Source organism: Filicampus tigris, chromosome 15 (genome assembly GCF_054856515.1).
Source record: "Filicampus tigris isolate MCC_2025a chromosome 15, RoL_Ftig_1.0, whole genome shotgun sequence".
Classification (NCBI taxonomy): domain Eukaryota; kingdom Metazoa; phylum Chordata; class Actinopteri; order Syngnathiformes; family Syngnathidae; genus Filicampus; species Filicampus tigris.
Genome location: NC_141231.1, coordinates 5,595,001 through 5,611,221, shown reverse-complemented (window position 1 = coordinate 5,611,221; position 16,221 = coordinate 5,595,001). Strand labels below are relative to the sequence as shown.

The following is a 16,221-nucleotide window of genomic DNA, read 5'->3' as shown; positions in this document are numbered from 1 at the left end:
CTCAGAACATTCATCTCTGCGTAGATTCAATCTGTGCTGAAGAGAAATGTGAGCTGACCCAAACAACCTCCAGGCTCTGATATTAGATTAGCAGGGGAGGCTAGCGTTTCGGCTAACCGAATCACAACTGGGCTAATGACACTGAGAGGTGAGGGTCAGCCTGACCTTTCACCTCTAACCTCTATCTGTGCTGCCGCAAAGCCTCTCTAGGGGTGAAAGATGGAAACGTGAAAACGAAAAGATGAGTTGAGAAAAGAAAAACAACATTTTTCCTTTTCAGACATGTTCCTTGTTTAGATTAACAGAATTAATGGGTTATTATCTTGTACACGGAATGCCTTAAAAAAAGAATAAATATAATTATGATCAAACAAACATCAATACATTTTGTTACAACACTGAATACGGGAGGGCTTCTATCAAAACCTATGTTGGTTAAAATATCAATTCTGTATTTATGTATGTAATGTCTGTATATTTTTTTTTAAAAGAATAGGAATGTGAAGGTGTGTTTATCTTTTTACCGTGTTCTAGTGTGTCAGAGATGGGGTGATGAGGTGTTGTGTATGGTGGAGACCTTTGACCTCCTTGAGGTAACACCCATCGACAGAGGAAGAGACATGTGACCTTCTTAATATGTGGAGGCAGGATTTCCTTTTAGTGTGGGGCAACTGTACTGATATCATGATTTATATCAGGTTCATTTTGTTCCGTTACGGAAATCTAAATTATACAATTAGAGTCTTGAAATCATTTAAAATACAAAAGTGAAAAACATAAATCTAATGCTATAATGTTAATAAATGACTGGCTAGAGGGGCCAATTATTGGCCACAATTTTTGCTGTGATTCCAAATGTTTATTTTGAAATTAATATTGGATGCGACATCAACATCACAGATTTTATGGCCAATCAAATGCCATGTGGTATCACTTAAATTTTCACAACCACAATATGTTTCTGGTTCTAAGCAAGATTGCCACAATGTACCGATAAAGTAAAATCCAGTATATGCATTTTGTTTAGCAATAAACTATATTAAAAAAGTTTCATAAGTACATGTGGATGATGAAGCAAAATATTCGAGTTTCTCTCAGGGAAATGGAGCCTCTGCAATACTGTATCCACACTGTCTCCATTTATTTACTGCTTTTGTATTAAAGTCCGACCAATATGGGATTTTTGGGGCCGAGGCTGATACTGACATGGGCGCCTAAAAAAAGAGTCTATTCGATATATTGGCCGATAACTGGCACATTGGCTGATACGGTATACGGTAATTTCTCTCATCTCGAATGAGTGTGAGTGGAAGTGGGGGAGGTGGTTGGTGCTGCACTTTGCTGCTCTGTATGTTTGTGAATGAGGTGAAGGGGCCAGGCACTCAGGCAGAGTGCAGCACAGACACAGAAGGACTGCGCGACAGAATCTCTCTGCAGCAAAAAAGTTAATACAGTACTAATGTATTATATATTGCAAGGGAGGGGAGGAAGGTGGGAGCGGGTTCTCTTTTTATGTTGTATTTTAACGTTTTTAATGTACAGCACTTTGAGTTGCATCTTATGTGTGAAAAGTGCTATACAAAATAACATTTGATACATATTGTCCAATGTCAATTTATAAGTTATAATCGGGGCCAATTAATCGGTCGGGCTCTACTTTGTATTATTGTAGCTACAGCCCCATGACAAACTGCTTTGTCCTTGACAATTGTACCATGTTGTTTGTGGTTCAATAAAAACAACAACACATGTGGGGACTCAAAACGTTTTCTGATAAGAAGGGCCTCGCCGACTGTATTTTTTCCCTCAATTGACTAGTTCAGCTGCTTTTAGCCACACCGCTTGGTGTGTTACGAGCTGAAGAAATGAATAAAAAAATGTATTCGTGCTTGATGCCTTTTTCTCCTCCGACAGTCATCAGGATGCATGACCAATTCTCCAACTAGATCCAACTTTTAATATGCACATACATTTTTAATGTATGCTGATGATACCCATACTAAAAGGCACTTCACGTGCAATGTGAAAGCCTGCAGAGCTGCTACTGAGTTAAATTACTTTTTTTAATCACTTGACACCGTTGGGGACAACTACAGCAGAAACTCAAGACAGGTGAGTCTAATGCGCAGAGATGGGCACTTAAGCCTTTTTTGCCGGTCCGTCTTCTGTCCGCGACCTGGGTACGCTTCCGTCCTCGTCACTCCATCCTTATTCATAAAAAATTATCGTCCGCCGACCCCGTCCGTACAGCGCTTCCGCCCTTACATTCTGCCGGAAGAGAGCACTCCAATGTTGTGCAGGCTTAGCAGGCAGTCTTGCTTTTTAAAAGAACCCAACACAACACATCAGCCGGTACTGGACCCGGTTAGAGACGATTAGAGGGACAGATGAAAACCTATGTCTGTCCTTGCTTAGTCCGTCCTTTTTAAAAGAGTTCTCGTCCTCCATCCAATTGTCCGCAAAATGGGCATCCGTCCGGGACATCTCTGCTAATGTGTAAATGTTTGCATGCGTTTGTGTCTGGGGGATGGAAGAGTAGACTCAGGTGCCGTGGTAATTGCCCAAAGCCATGTGAGTCTGTTGATGCCGTTTACATAATTCTTCCCCCATTGTCTTCTTGTTCTAGTTACTTTTTTTCTACATCCTGTTTCTGTTGCTCTTGTATAGGATTTTCGCTTTCCTTGTCTTTTCAACACGTCTTTTAACTGTAATTTCCCCTCTACAATCCTTTTATACATTTATACATACTGTGTATCTTTTGCATCATTGATTTTCTCTGCTTGCAAGCATTGCCACTTAATGTTGAATTCAGTGTTCAATGAAAACAAATATTACATGGAACATTAGGATTATTAAAAGGGAAGATAAAAGTTAAGTTTTCTTTAATTTTCCTCAACAGAGGAAAACTTGGCTATTCTTGGCGTTTGAGCAACTTTAAAGATTTAATGCTGCACAGAAAATGAAAAATACTGCTGTCAATACAGGGAAAAAAATAAAAATGACCAGTGTAAAATGACAAATTGTTAGCTGTGTGTGTAATATTGATTGGTCTGGGAGAAGGATGGGGAGAAAAGTAGGAAGGAAGGAAGCTGGGAGGGTAAACGTGTCAAACCATTTTCTAAATAAGTTAATAAGGTTGGATGTATGAGGTTATTAGTGTCTCAAAAATATTTATGCGTCAAACGAGAACTGTAAATTTGTTGAAAGTTACGTGCATGTAAATTTATAAATGAATAAATCAGCAATTGGGAGTGGATGCTTCACAGCCAGTAGAGGTTCTTGTTTCAAATGATAGTTTTAGCAATGATGTAATGACCACATAAACAAATCTGATTTTCTACAATACAACAAAAATACTGTGTGAAAAAAATCAGTGCATAATGTGAGAAGAATTAAGTATGTTTCCTTACATTTACTGTAAATGTAAAACGACTGCTGCAATCTTACACAAATAATCATAAAACAGTAACGAAGCAGAATTTGATGAGACCCACAAACAGATCCCCCCCAAAAAAGTGCAAATATTTTGCATCGGCAATAGCTTCATTTGTCATTAGTAAGATTAGCAATTTGACAAGGCGTCGTCATCTTGGTGGAATTTAAAACAACAACAACATAGAATGACCACTTGAAAGTTCCTCTGAAATCCTCCATAATGAATAACTTCACGAGAAAGCAATGCTGACTAAATTACATAGCTTAGTCTTCTGCCTACAATGCCTAGTTTAGAGATTACCTTGGAATTTCAGCCCATGTGAGCTTTTTCGTTGATATTTTTAGCATGAATCTTTTCAGCTACACGAAGAAGGGATTCCCTGAGTAGCAGACAAAATTAAAGTATCGATTGTAGCTGTCGACATAGGTGCGACAACTCCACAGTTTGGAGAGAAAAAAAAAGTAGCCTTTCTGGGTGAGTACTGACATTACGTGCAGGTTTAGTATACAGTTCACCACATAGACTATACTTTAAATATTTGTTCTTTTTTTTGGGTGGGGTGTATACAGAGGCATCTCAATAAACTACAATATTGTAAAAAAAAAAAAAAACAAAAACAAACAAACAAAAAAGTTCCATGATTACAGTAGTTCAATTTAAAAGATGAAACTTACAGATTAATCAAATATTTTTAGAAGGCCAATTCCCACCTCATTTCTATATTATATAACTAAAAGTCATTGTGATCGTTTATGTCATATTTTAATTTCTTGATATGGTGAATTACGGGTTTTCATTAGCTGCAAGTTAAATTCATCAGACTTACATAATGAAATCGTGAAATATTTCACTTTGTGTGAAGCGAATCTGAGTTTTCCCCTTTTGAATTGAACTATTGAAATAAACAGTTTTACATGATAGTGTACATTGAGGTGCACCTTTAAATGTATAGTAAAAAAAACTATTTAGAAGAAACAAATATTCCAGTTTTTACTTGCCTTTTCTCATATAAATGAACTATTAAACTTCCTTACACATTCATATATGTGATGTCTTCAAAAGGCATGCATATACTGTACGTCTACTGAATGTCTCATGTACAGTACTTTGGGTCCGGAGCCAACTTGTAAACTATACAAATTGTGCAATGTGTAAGTTATCAGAGGTATTGTAAGGTATTTTTTTTGTTAACGTTGTATAGTTATTCGTACCTGCAGTAATGTCATCGTCAGTTACGTCCATTTCCTCTTCAGGAGCCTTGACCTCAATTGGTTGAGCTTCAGGAGGGGGTGGGGCTGGAGTTGAGGGTTCAGTGGATGTGCCAGCTATAAGATAGAACCACACTTAATTAAAATGCATGGTTCTGAATTTTCTGAGTTTGTTTAGCCGTTAGTATTCTCATCACACAACAGGTTTCACATTGATTCTTATTGTCCTGGTTAAGTAGCTAATAAAGGTTTTTTTGGACCTCCTCGTTATCAAGAGAATTAATAGAAACACACACCAGTACAAACATACATGCTACACTTAGTGCCTTCATTAAACCCTTATCTCTCCATTGCCAATTAACAGTGCTTTTCATTAGCCAGGCTAATGAATGATTATTCCCTAATGAATGGAGTGACAAAAGGTAATTGAACTGATGCTGGGCTAATCTCTGGTTAAACAGATTAATTAATGAAATCCACACAGGCACTCACAACAGACCTTGCATGAAAACAATCATCATTCCTATATGTTAATTTAAGCTAAATGAGACAAAGCCGACAGATAACTATAAATAATTAGAAAAATAATACAACACAATTGTGTTATCTGACCCAATAGAAAACAACACAATCAATTAGAGCTAAATAGACAGTGCCTTAACATTATTACTATATTGTCTCCACGTGATCACATTATACGCATTAATAGAAAAAAAAATAATTACACCATTCTTTTAATTACAGTGATTCATCCAAGTTAAGATTTTGCTTCTGTTCCAATTAACCCACAAACACGTAGTGCTGACTATTCTCCATTACGACTTTGCAAAGGTTTAGATTACAAACATGAACACAGGCTGACAGAAAGTTGATACACAGCCCTTGGTGCATACGTTTAAGCGATAAAAATGTAATTGGACTTAATTAAAACACAACTGTTTCAGTGTGATGGATATGAAGGCAGAGCAATGCTTTTGCATTAACAGAACACTCGCTGAATTCAATTATTGGTAGATGGACAGAACACATGGTACATGGCATGCAAACCAGTCACAAGAATTCTAAATGCCAGGGAAATAAAGTTACCCATTTTAAGGGTTAGTTAACACTTCTAATTTAATTAATATTTGTAGTGCTGTCCCAAATGTTTCCATGGTGACCTGACCATAATAAAAAAGTGTGATCGTGTTACCCCTATAGTGGCGAAGTTGCATTGGCTCCTGGTCCAACTGAGATGCCGTTTTGTTACTTACTCATGAAATATTACATGACTTATCACCTTCCTACCTTGCTGGCTTGGTGGTACCATCTGTTCCATCCCAAAATCTTTGTTTGCAACACACCGGTCTTGTGGTGACTCCGAGAGCTAAAAAGTCTGCAGGTTCTACAGCGATTTTTATCCGGGCTCCGGTGCTTCGGAACACCCTGCCAGTGGAAATTGGAACTGCTACCTCAATAGAAATCTTTCAATCATGACTTAAGACTTCTTTTTATACTCTGGCATTTAGTTAACCTACACGTAGGCCTGTTTTACTTCCCCTTCCCCTCCTCTTCTGCTTGGGGAGTGGGCTAGGTGGCGATGAATGAATTTAATGCTTTTGCTGCGCTAACCGACCGAGACAAGATTTGAGGTGTACAACCTCAATTATAACCTTACAATTTTTTTTTTTTTTAATGTTTAGGTCAATCTGTAAAATGTCTTGGCATTAGCCTAATAGAAGAGCTGCAGTAGATGGTCCTTAGGTCAATAATGTTCTGATGATTTTAAAAATGGCACTTATTGGAGGGCTACGAAAAGATATTTAGCTGGCGCTGTATTTGCAGCAAGAGAATTGAATCCATCTGATATACAGAACAACTTGCCACTGGGACTTCCACACCATTGCTTTACAAAACACATCCAACCAGGCCTATGATCTATAAGTCAGCTGCTGGAGAATGAAAGAGTTGAAACCCGCTGCGGGAGAAAGAAAGGGGGGGTGCTTGGTAGAATGGAGGATTGAAGGTGGGAGGGGGTTAGGATGGATGGGAGGAGAGAGGGAGAAGAAGGTATTCTAGCCTGCTCCAAGGTCAAGCTTGTCATGTCAGCCGTGACACATAGCTCCCAGCATGCCTTGTTAACCTCCTGGACCTTTTCCTCCTACTCCATTGTGTCTCTTGCGCTCTCTTCCTCTATTCAAAACACATACCTCCTTTTCCGTAAAATTACCCTGGACCGATTCCATTTTATTATGGAAGTATAGCTATTTAGTTATCTTGACTCATCTTATTGATACGATTACTATATTTTTCACCGGTAAACCTTTCTAATTCCTAGAACTGATGGAACTTCATATGAACACACACAAGAAAGACAAAAGGATGAACACCAAGAGCAGCAGGTGAACAAAATTGAAGAAAACAGATGTGAAATATTGTAACGGAAAGGGTACGGTGATTACTATTCAGTGAGCAAAGAAACAGCTGGCATACACACTTCTGAGGTCCAAAGTGCACGTGTGCATGAGCGTGTCGGTGTGAATAATGGTGGTGATTTTGTTTAATGAAGTGAGTGGGATTATTGGTGGTTATTTGAGGTTAACACTCCTTGCCCTACTCCGCCTCTCCTGGGCTCCCATTCCATATTCTCTCCTTGCCCCAGCAGTGCCAGAAGCCATCCACCTCGAAGGTTAAACCTATACATGCAATGTTTTAGTGTATTTCTTTGTAGCATGTCTGGCTCGCAGGGGTTGACGGACACCTCCACACCAAGAAAAACAAATAAATGAATTCCTCGTACGCTAGTGAAAAAATAAGTACTTTGAGGTCAAAACAAGTCAGAGAGATTAGTGATAAAAACATCTTGTGGCTCACCATCATTATCATTTTGTTTCAAACCTAGTAATATTCATGGAGAGCTGAAAAGTGTGCATCTCCATGTTGATAGCAAAGGATGCTGCAATAGTGGGAAATTGGAATAACACAATCTCATTAACAATTCCTGTACACTAAAAGCTAATGGATGAGAACAGGTGTTTTGCTTCAAACACATCAGCCATGCACTGCTAAGGTGGAGGAGGCACTGAAAGAGCGAAAGAAGATGAGGGAGAAAGGGAGAATGCTTGGGGTTGGGTGCGGTTGTGTAGAGGGCTACTTTAGAGAAGACTTGTGTACTACAGATTGACAATTAGACATGTAACAGTGTCAGAAACCTGCAACTCCACTTACGTTATACTCATCCCATACATTAAGGAGATGCACTATCCTTCTGTAATAGAAAATACTTAGGGTACTCAACAAAGTAGAGCTTTTAGACTGATACAAATGCTAACATTGACCTCCAAGTTTCAAGTGAGGGCCAGAAGAATTTGAGAGCTAACCCATTGAGTAGAACAGGTCAGAGACTATTTTATTGGATCAAAACATATTGAGAAACAAACTATATATTGGGAGTTTAAACAGCAGACGTATGCCTGCACCGAATCATCATTAGTAGACTTTTTCACGACAACCAAGATTTCCAGGACCAGAAGAACCCACCATTTTTTTGTCTGTCAGTCTTGTTGTAATGTGCATAGATCAAATTCAGTGACCCTATAACCTCACTCTATCTCGCCCTCTGTGTTCCCTCCCCCATCTGTCCTCCTTCTTCCCCTGGGGTCACCCGTCCATCACTTCCCTACCTCCCCCGCCTGCGGTACGGCGGTGGTAATACAACACTGACTGGTACCCATTTCCATGGCAACTGTTCCCCTGAGAACCCCCCCAGCATCCTCAGCAACTACAAGGCAACTCCTGGAAACATATACACATATAGGCATGGTATTTTAGATGGCTGTTTCTAGTAAAAGAAGGTGAGAACAACCTTTCTTCCCGCCATAAGGTCCAACTATAGAAAGGGGGAGAGTGGGGAATGCATGGGAAAACAGAGAGAAAGAAACAGCTGGACAGCCAGAGTGAGACAAAGGCAATGTTATACTGTAGGCCTGCTGATGTAGTAGGGACCATTAAAAGTAAAACCAATCACCCAAAAACAATCTAAAAAAAATGAAACAAGTTGCATGGTTCATGTAACTAAATTGTATGTCCACTTAATACTGGGTTTTTCCTGCGTTCAAAATTGTGAGGTGGCCGCCTCCAGCCAGAGCGATTGATATTGCTCAACACAGCACGATTGATGTTCCTGTGTGGCAGCAACGTATTTTAACTGCAGTTGCAGCGTTCGCCACTATGGAGGCGCTATATCAGCCATGGCCAACCCGTGACTCAAATGGGCTCTTGTAGCGCATCGTTGTCAACCCCATTCATTGTGTATGTGGTGAGGGTCGGCACCACAGAATGCAGCGTTGCTGGGCAGCGCTGCGCGTACTAGGGCATCTGCCACGACGGCAAATCCCCGATTGAAACATATTTTACTATGTGGCAGCGCCGTCGTGGTCTCAGAAATTGGTTCCAATATGAGAGGAGCTGGCAAGCGATTTACTGCTATTTACTGCACAGCATTGAGCTGCATTTTCATGTATGAAAAAGGGCTATATAAATAAAATGTGATTGATTTTGGCGGACTTATTTACAAGTCACGGAATGAGGACAATGGAGGAAGCCTTGATATATATATATATATTTTTTTTTTAAGTGCATTTACTGTATTAACACTAGAAAGATAAATCTGGTCTCCTCTTGATTTTCCTTTTTAAATGAGCAAAGACTGAGCTTTAATTTGTAACAATGAAAGATACATTTTGTAAAGCTGTGGAGCCTCACTTTTTACTTCCTGGTCAGCTGCTACGTCAGCACTTGAAAATATGGGCACGCTGTTGCATGTCTGATAGAGGGCTTGTCCGATCGTGGCGATTTAATAGATTACATTTCGGCAAGCAAGGTACCACGTATATGCATCTCACACATGCACTTTGACGCAAATGAGATCGAGGGAAAAAACATTGAGTAGGGTTGACTACCAAGTTCACTTTCAAAATGGGAGGGGAAAAAAAAAAAAGAGCATAACAAAAATATGAAGTCCAACACAGGACGTTTTAATACAATTTTTGCTGAATGTAATGGCAACCACCCTAAAAAAAACAAACAACAAAAACTAAATGGCATCACCAGCAGAAATACATAGAAAAACTAGCATATCTTGTGAGGTCATATGCAGGGAGGTTTTCTGCAAGGTCATTCTGCCTTGTATGTTTGTCATCATTTGAGCAAGGCTTCACATCTTTAGTGGTACTTCAGTTCCCTTCATGCAAACACAACAATTTTCCCAAGGGGACTGAACTTTGCGAGCACAAATTACTCTCTTTGAAAGGTCAGGCACAAAAGTAGACCACAAGTAGATCACTGCAACAACATGCTATTAGGGATGGAAACATCAAATACGATATCACAATATGAACCTCACAATAGCATAATTATCATGTTACATCCCAACATGTTATATGGCTCATCCTCCAAAGCTCTACAGAAACTTCAGGTCGTCCAGAACTCAGCTGCCCGTCTCCTCACCCGTCACATTCCCATGACCACATCGCAAACAAACCCTCTTTTCCAAACACAATGGGCCAGGTACAGAACTGAGGGTGAGGAAAAAAATCTTCTCCATTGCTCCCCACAACTGCACAGACCTAAATACCTTTTAACCCACCTGTTCAAACTCACCTTAAATGCAATCCATAACATTTTAATTATCTATCTTTATTGATTATTGTTTTTTATAATATGTAGAGTGACTGTAGGCACCTTGAAATCATATAATCTATCATCTAATCTAGGGGTGGGATTAAATACATTTTTCTTCTTCCCACTCCTTTTCGAGTGTTAATGATTTGATTTGAATATCGAACCTGTATATTTTCTGCTTTAAGTATTGCTCAAGTCTTTTTTGTTTGTTGTTTGTTTGTTTTTTGTATGCCGGTCATATATGTTTTATAAATAATTTTGCTCCAAACAAATAAAAAAGAAAGAAAGAATTGTAATTATTATCATTAATGTCGTGTAACGTCTGAGTACTTACGGGAGCTGACTGTGTCCACATATTGAGGCAGGTAAGGAGCCCACAAATCAATGGTGTCCTTACGCCCTGACTGGCCGATCCTTCTCAACTCAGCCAGCAATAAAGCTTGTGCTGCTTCACGTACCTAAGTAAAAGCGCAGACGTTTCAGTTAGTGTGAAGGTTGAGACACTGACATCCTTTACTTTTTTTCAAATGTTTTACAATGGTTTGTAAATGGATGTAATGTTTAATATGAGTGTTATTCATAACCCAAGGTTCCACTGTACATAATATGCATATCATCAATGTTTGAGTACAGTATTATTGTTTAAATCTGAGGGACGAATTTACAAAAGGATCGCATGAATTTTGCATGTCGCTAAACGGTTAAAATAGAGCAAACAGATGCATCCAATTCACAAAGTACACGCAGATGCTGAAATACTTCACTAACTGCAAAGCCAAGCAGAATGCGTATTGGTGTGCTGGTGGTATTTGCCCATTTGGGGAAGAAATTAGCCCACCTCAGTGCAGATGAGTCTAATCGATAAACAATGTCTAATTCACTAAGAATAGCGCTAAAAGCCAAATGCAGCTTCAATGAAGCAAATTTCTTTAGAAAGTTGGTGTTAAAGCCTCATATAGCAGTAACACCAAGGCATCGTCATTCCAGGTAGAGCTGCCCATTCCTATACGCGTCATGCACTATGCGTAGGGACCCATCTGCCGCTTGCCATGTGGGGCAATCAGGGGGAAAACAGGCGCAAACTGCATTCACTGTCAAACTTTGTGGGCGTGTTCGCGTCGATATATCATTAGCGCAAGATCCTTTGTGAATAGGACGTTAAGACGGAGCAAACTGCGGGTGCAAATGAAGTGCAATTGAAGGTGCTATCATCTGCCACATTTCATTCTTTGTGCATTCAGCCCTGAGTGTTTACCTCCAGACAGCGGTCCTGCCATCTCCTTGCCAGCATCTCTAGTAGTGGAGGTCTAAACTTATCTAGGCCCAAGAGGTCAGGGAGCATGACACAGTGCATTGCTGCCAGCTGGCTCCAACCTGTAAATACACACATGGTAATTTCATGGAATTTTTACTGGCAGGAAAAAATTAAAAACCTGACGATCAGATGAACAAAATGTTGTTCGCAAAAAGACTACTTGTTCATCAATTGTCAGCTTTTTAAATGAGTCGAGTGTCAGACAAGACAGATGTTAGACTGACCGAATATTTAAACCACAACACAAATTACATTTTGATTGAAAATGTATTTTTTTTCAACAATTTTGCAACATCCCCAAATAAAAGAGGCAAATTTTGTTTTATTTTGAAATTGCCCCTTCAGAGTGAAAAACTGTTTTGTTTTTACATGACAGCAATGAAACTCCCACAGCCTTGCATACACATACTAATTTTTAATTCTACTATTAAAAACAGATATAGTTCATAGGGAGGGATACAAACAAACCGTCAGCAATTCTTGAAGGGTTTTGCTATTAGTGAATCAGATGTTAAATGTGATTTATGAAGTAGAACGAACAAACGGACAGAAAAAAATGATTAGTAACTCTACGCGTGTCTTTTACTTGAAAATGGAAACTACTTATGAAGACCCCTTTTACTGTAAGTGGCTATTTGGAACAAGTTTGACTGAAATGTAAACCTCTCAAACCAACGACCACAAGGTTTGAATAATAAACAGAGACAAAAGCATCTTATTCATCCACATATATTGTTCCAATATATGGTTTTGGGAGATTTTAAAAGCTGTGCTTGTTTGATGTGAATGTTAAATGACTAAACAAGGAGAGAAATTAAGGCAATATTTCTTTGGCAGGAACACAAATGTAAACTTACCTTGATTGTTTAAATACATAGAGAGGCTAATTTGTTGGTAAAGGAACACAGTACCAACTATGGAACACAGACTACATAGATTTTTAATGAAAATGTAAGTTCTCTATAGAAATGTTGAGGGTTGCATGTCTCAGTGTGAAAAAAACTGTACCCACCTGTTGACAAACACACAAACAGAAATATTTCCGGAAAATCACTTTAGACTGAATTGTCTACATTTTTTAAATAATGCATACAGTGGACCCCTTCATAATTGTGGATTGGTACCAGCAAATTCAACTATTTGTGGATTCTTTTTTGAATACTTGTTTAAATATGTCGCATTTCGTGTGTCTTCCAGGTCTTTTGGTATTGCTGAGCTCACCGGTGCACTGTTTATTTTTAGGAATGTTCCAAACAGTTGACTTAGCTAAACCTAATGCTTTTTGCTCTCTCTGATGGGGTTGTAGTGATCTTTCAGTATAAGGACTGCTTGCTTCACTGATAATGACAACTCTTTGGATCGACAACCGTTCAGCTGATCTGGAAGGAGATATCTTCAAATTAAAACTCAAAGTCTGCAATGTTTCTAAAATGGTAAGAAGTGTGTCCATAACCCAATAATTATGCAGCTGATTGTATTTCTGTGGCCACGTAAGTAGCTTTGCTAGTAATCTTCATGTAAATGGGAGCTTATAGTCAATAGAACATGTACTCAAACTGTTCCCAATGTAAATTTGGTCTCAACAAATATGATGCACTTTGCAGCAATGTTTATGGGACTGTTAGTGGTGATTCCATTGTGTCACACGACTGAAGTAAAACGCTTGCGATGTGTGTGGTATCTCGATCTGATCTGAATCAGAAACCTCTGTTCATTGGTTGTGAGAAACATACAGTATATGTGGAAAATTGACGGTTGGACTGCCAACAAAACATCTCATGTTTAGGAGGCTTGAAGATTGCCTACTATGAGTTAAATCCGGAAAGTAACCTGTGGCTTTTCAAACACCAAAATATCGCTGGAGCAGAGCACATTCAGTGGGTTGATCGAGCAATATATTTAAAGTAAAGGATACAGTGTTCAACTGCTTAAGATCGCTAAGTGAGTCTACAATTAGTCAATTACTTCTGCTGGTATTGTCTGGTGAAAATAACAAGCATGCAAACTAAGCAAAAAGAAGCAGACAAGAGTATACATGCAGAAGACAGGGAAGAGAGAAATATTACTGGACAGCATTACACTGCACATGAAGGACTAGACAAAAGACCAGCCAACAGGGACAATGGTCAATGCACTCTCAAATGAATCATTTCCAGACAGCTTTGGTTGTTTGCAAATTCCACAATGATGGGAGTTTGAAAACAATAGCCTACAAAAATTTGAACTATTTATTAGTACTGTATTTTAATCGCTGTTCAACTAAGTGAACTGAAAGTGTATTGACCAAACCTATGACAAACACAAACAGGTAGACATACAGTGCTATAGACCCAAACAGTGATGACGACAAGGGGGAAAAAACGACCGACATGGACACTTGAGAAAAGCAGGAGGAGCAAGGTAAAGTTAAGTTTGAGGCAAGAGAAACAAAAATGTGAACAGTCATAGATGGGTGGAAACTGATTCTGGGGATGTCAGTAACTAACAAATGGCTTGAGGACAGAAACGTCCAAATTAAACAAAATACAAAATGACATGATGAGAATACAAACATTATAAAAGGAACAGAAGGGAGTGGACAATATAGGACGGGAAGAAGAGGATCTCTCTTCAAGAGGATCTTGAAGTGAGTGCTTCAAGAAGAGGGCTGTAAGATTCCCTTTCAGCTGTACCCATCAGTTCAGTCAGTACCTTCATTGACTGAGGGGATGCTATGACAAGCAGGACCAGGGCTGGGGGAGCCAGGGGCCCTCTGAGGAAGAACCCCAGGGGCCCCCAGGGGCCCTGCAGTTGTAGCGGTAGCAGCAACGTTGGTGCTGGCTGTGGTGGCTACCGCAGCTTGTAAAAGGAAGAAAAGGAGAAAAATAGTAAAGAGTGAAGGAAGATGTTAGAAAGCTGTTAACTGTTTACATACAAACAAAGAACATGGGGGGGGGGGGGGGTGGAAGCAGTTGAGTAGAAAGGAAGAATATTTTACACGCAATTACAAAACAACAGCAACAGAAAAGAATGAAAGCAAGCAAATTATATAATAAATTGAAAGAAAACCTGCTGATCCTGACTGGAAAAAAAGTTACATTGAATCAGATAACGCTTACTTGATTAGGAAGAACAAAAGAAAGTACAGAGCAGTCAGGTTCCAGGAGATTTGAAGATCATTACTTAGAACTTGATAAGGTCATCTTCAACACGAAATACAGTGAAGTGAAATAAACGGAAACCACAGAGTACAGTACTTCGTCGAATTTTCTATGTAGGAGAAAAGTAACAAGATAAGTTTCACATAAGTCACAATGGAATGCCACAGAAAACAAAAAGAAAGGAAAATAGATGAATGATTTTCCTGCAAGCACTTGGTGAAGACAAAAAGTCTTGTGCTACTTGGAGATCAAGATGGGCAAAATCAGAACAAATCACAGCCTGTAAATATCCTAGATAATAGGACTGGATTGGATCAGTCGATACTTTGCGATTGGCTGTAATAACTTCCCTGATTTGATCAAAGATGTCACTGATGGGCTCTGTGAATTACGATATTACAGCTGCAGTGTTTACCACATATACATTTATATGTCGCAGACCGCCACAAATGATTTTGGCCACCGCTCAGATTTTGGCACTACTTGTCAATATGTAAGCAATGCATTTACTTTTTTTTGCTGAGCGGAATTGTGCCGTTTGATTGCTTCTGGTGCATCTGATCAATACCAACGCGTTCATTTCTGATATGAAACCGCAAATGCAGTGCATCAAATGACTGAACTATCAAAAGTGTCAGTATTTACATTTCAGAATCGAGCTTAGAGCATGATATCGGAAGCAACAACATGTTAGACTGTGGATCTCCACAACACTCCTGCAGCCATGATGGCCTTTTCGTCACAGCACACTGTGCTTTTTCCATCATGACAGATGAATAAATGTCAAATGCCACTTAAGTTAAAATTTTGGAAACAAATTTAAGTATCGCAATACGTATCGGATTTCAACCCAAGTACTGTATCAGGATTGGGACAAAAGTGTATCGTCCCAGCCCTAATATATACTGTAGTTTTCAACATTTTAAGCAAATATAAATCAAAGACCTCTGTTCAATCAATCCATCCATCAACCAAAAATTGAATAAGTATGCACGTTAAAACGGCCCAATCTAAATCCAGACCAAAATCCCATTGAGCATCTGTGGTAAGACTTGAAAATTACTGTTAACAGACACTCTCAGTCCAATATGGCTGCGCTTGAGTTCATTTGCAAAGAACAATGGGCAAAAATGTTAGTGTCTAGCAGAGCTGTAGAGACATACTACAAAAGATTTGCAGCTGTAGTTGCAGCAAAAGGTGTAAAGATGTAGAGGGGCTGAATATCAATTCACAACTCATTTTTCAGATTTGTATTTGCTTACAGTTTCAACTAAGTATCATTTTCTTTTCACTTCAAAACCTGAATAAAACCTTAAAAAAACATTTAAATTTGTAGATGTAAGTTTGCAAAAATGTGAAAAAAGTTCAAGGTGGATGAATACTTTTCTAGGCATTGTACATTCACAGCATAACTAACTTGGACAGTCTGTAGTAAAAACATTCCATTCCATACAGTAAATA

The 16,221-nt window shown here is 39.0% G+C and overlaps 1 protein-coding gene across 2 annotated transcripts in view; it reads right to left on the bottom strand.

The window, feature by feature from the left end:
• wdr7 (WD repeat domain 7) overlaps positions 1–16,221 on the bottom strand; it is a 68,141-nt gene that overhangs the window by 27,138 nt on the left and 24,782 nt on the right. Inside the window, exons 20-23 of one of the 2 annotated variants that reach the window (XM_086053655.1) lie at positions 14,312–14,458; positions 11,561–11,679; positions 10,640–10,763; positions 4,648–4,761 (exon numbers count right to left, since the gene is read on the bottom strand). In XM_086053655.1, coding sequence (XP_085909781.1) covers positions 4,648–4,761; positions 10,640–10,763; positions 11,561–11,679; positions 14,312–14,458 — 504 coding nt within the window. The remainder of the gene's footprint in view (positions 1–4,647; positions 4,762–10,639; positions 10,764–11,560; positions 11,680–14,311; positions 14,459–16,221) is intronic. The other variant, XM_086053656.1, reaches the window with a different exon arrangement.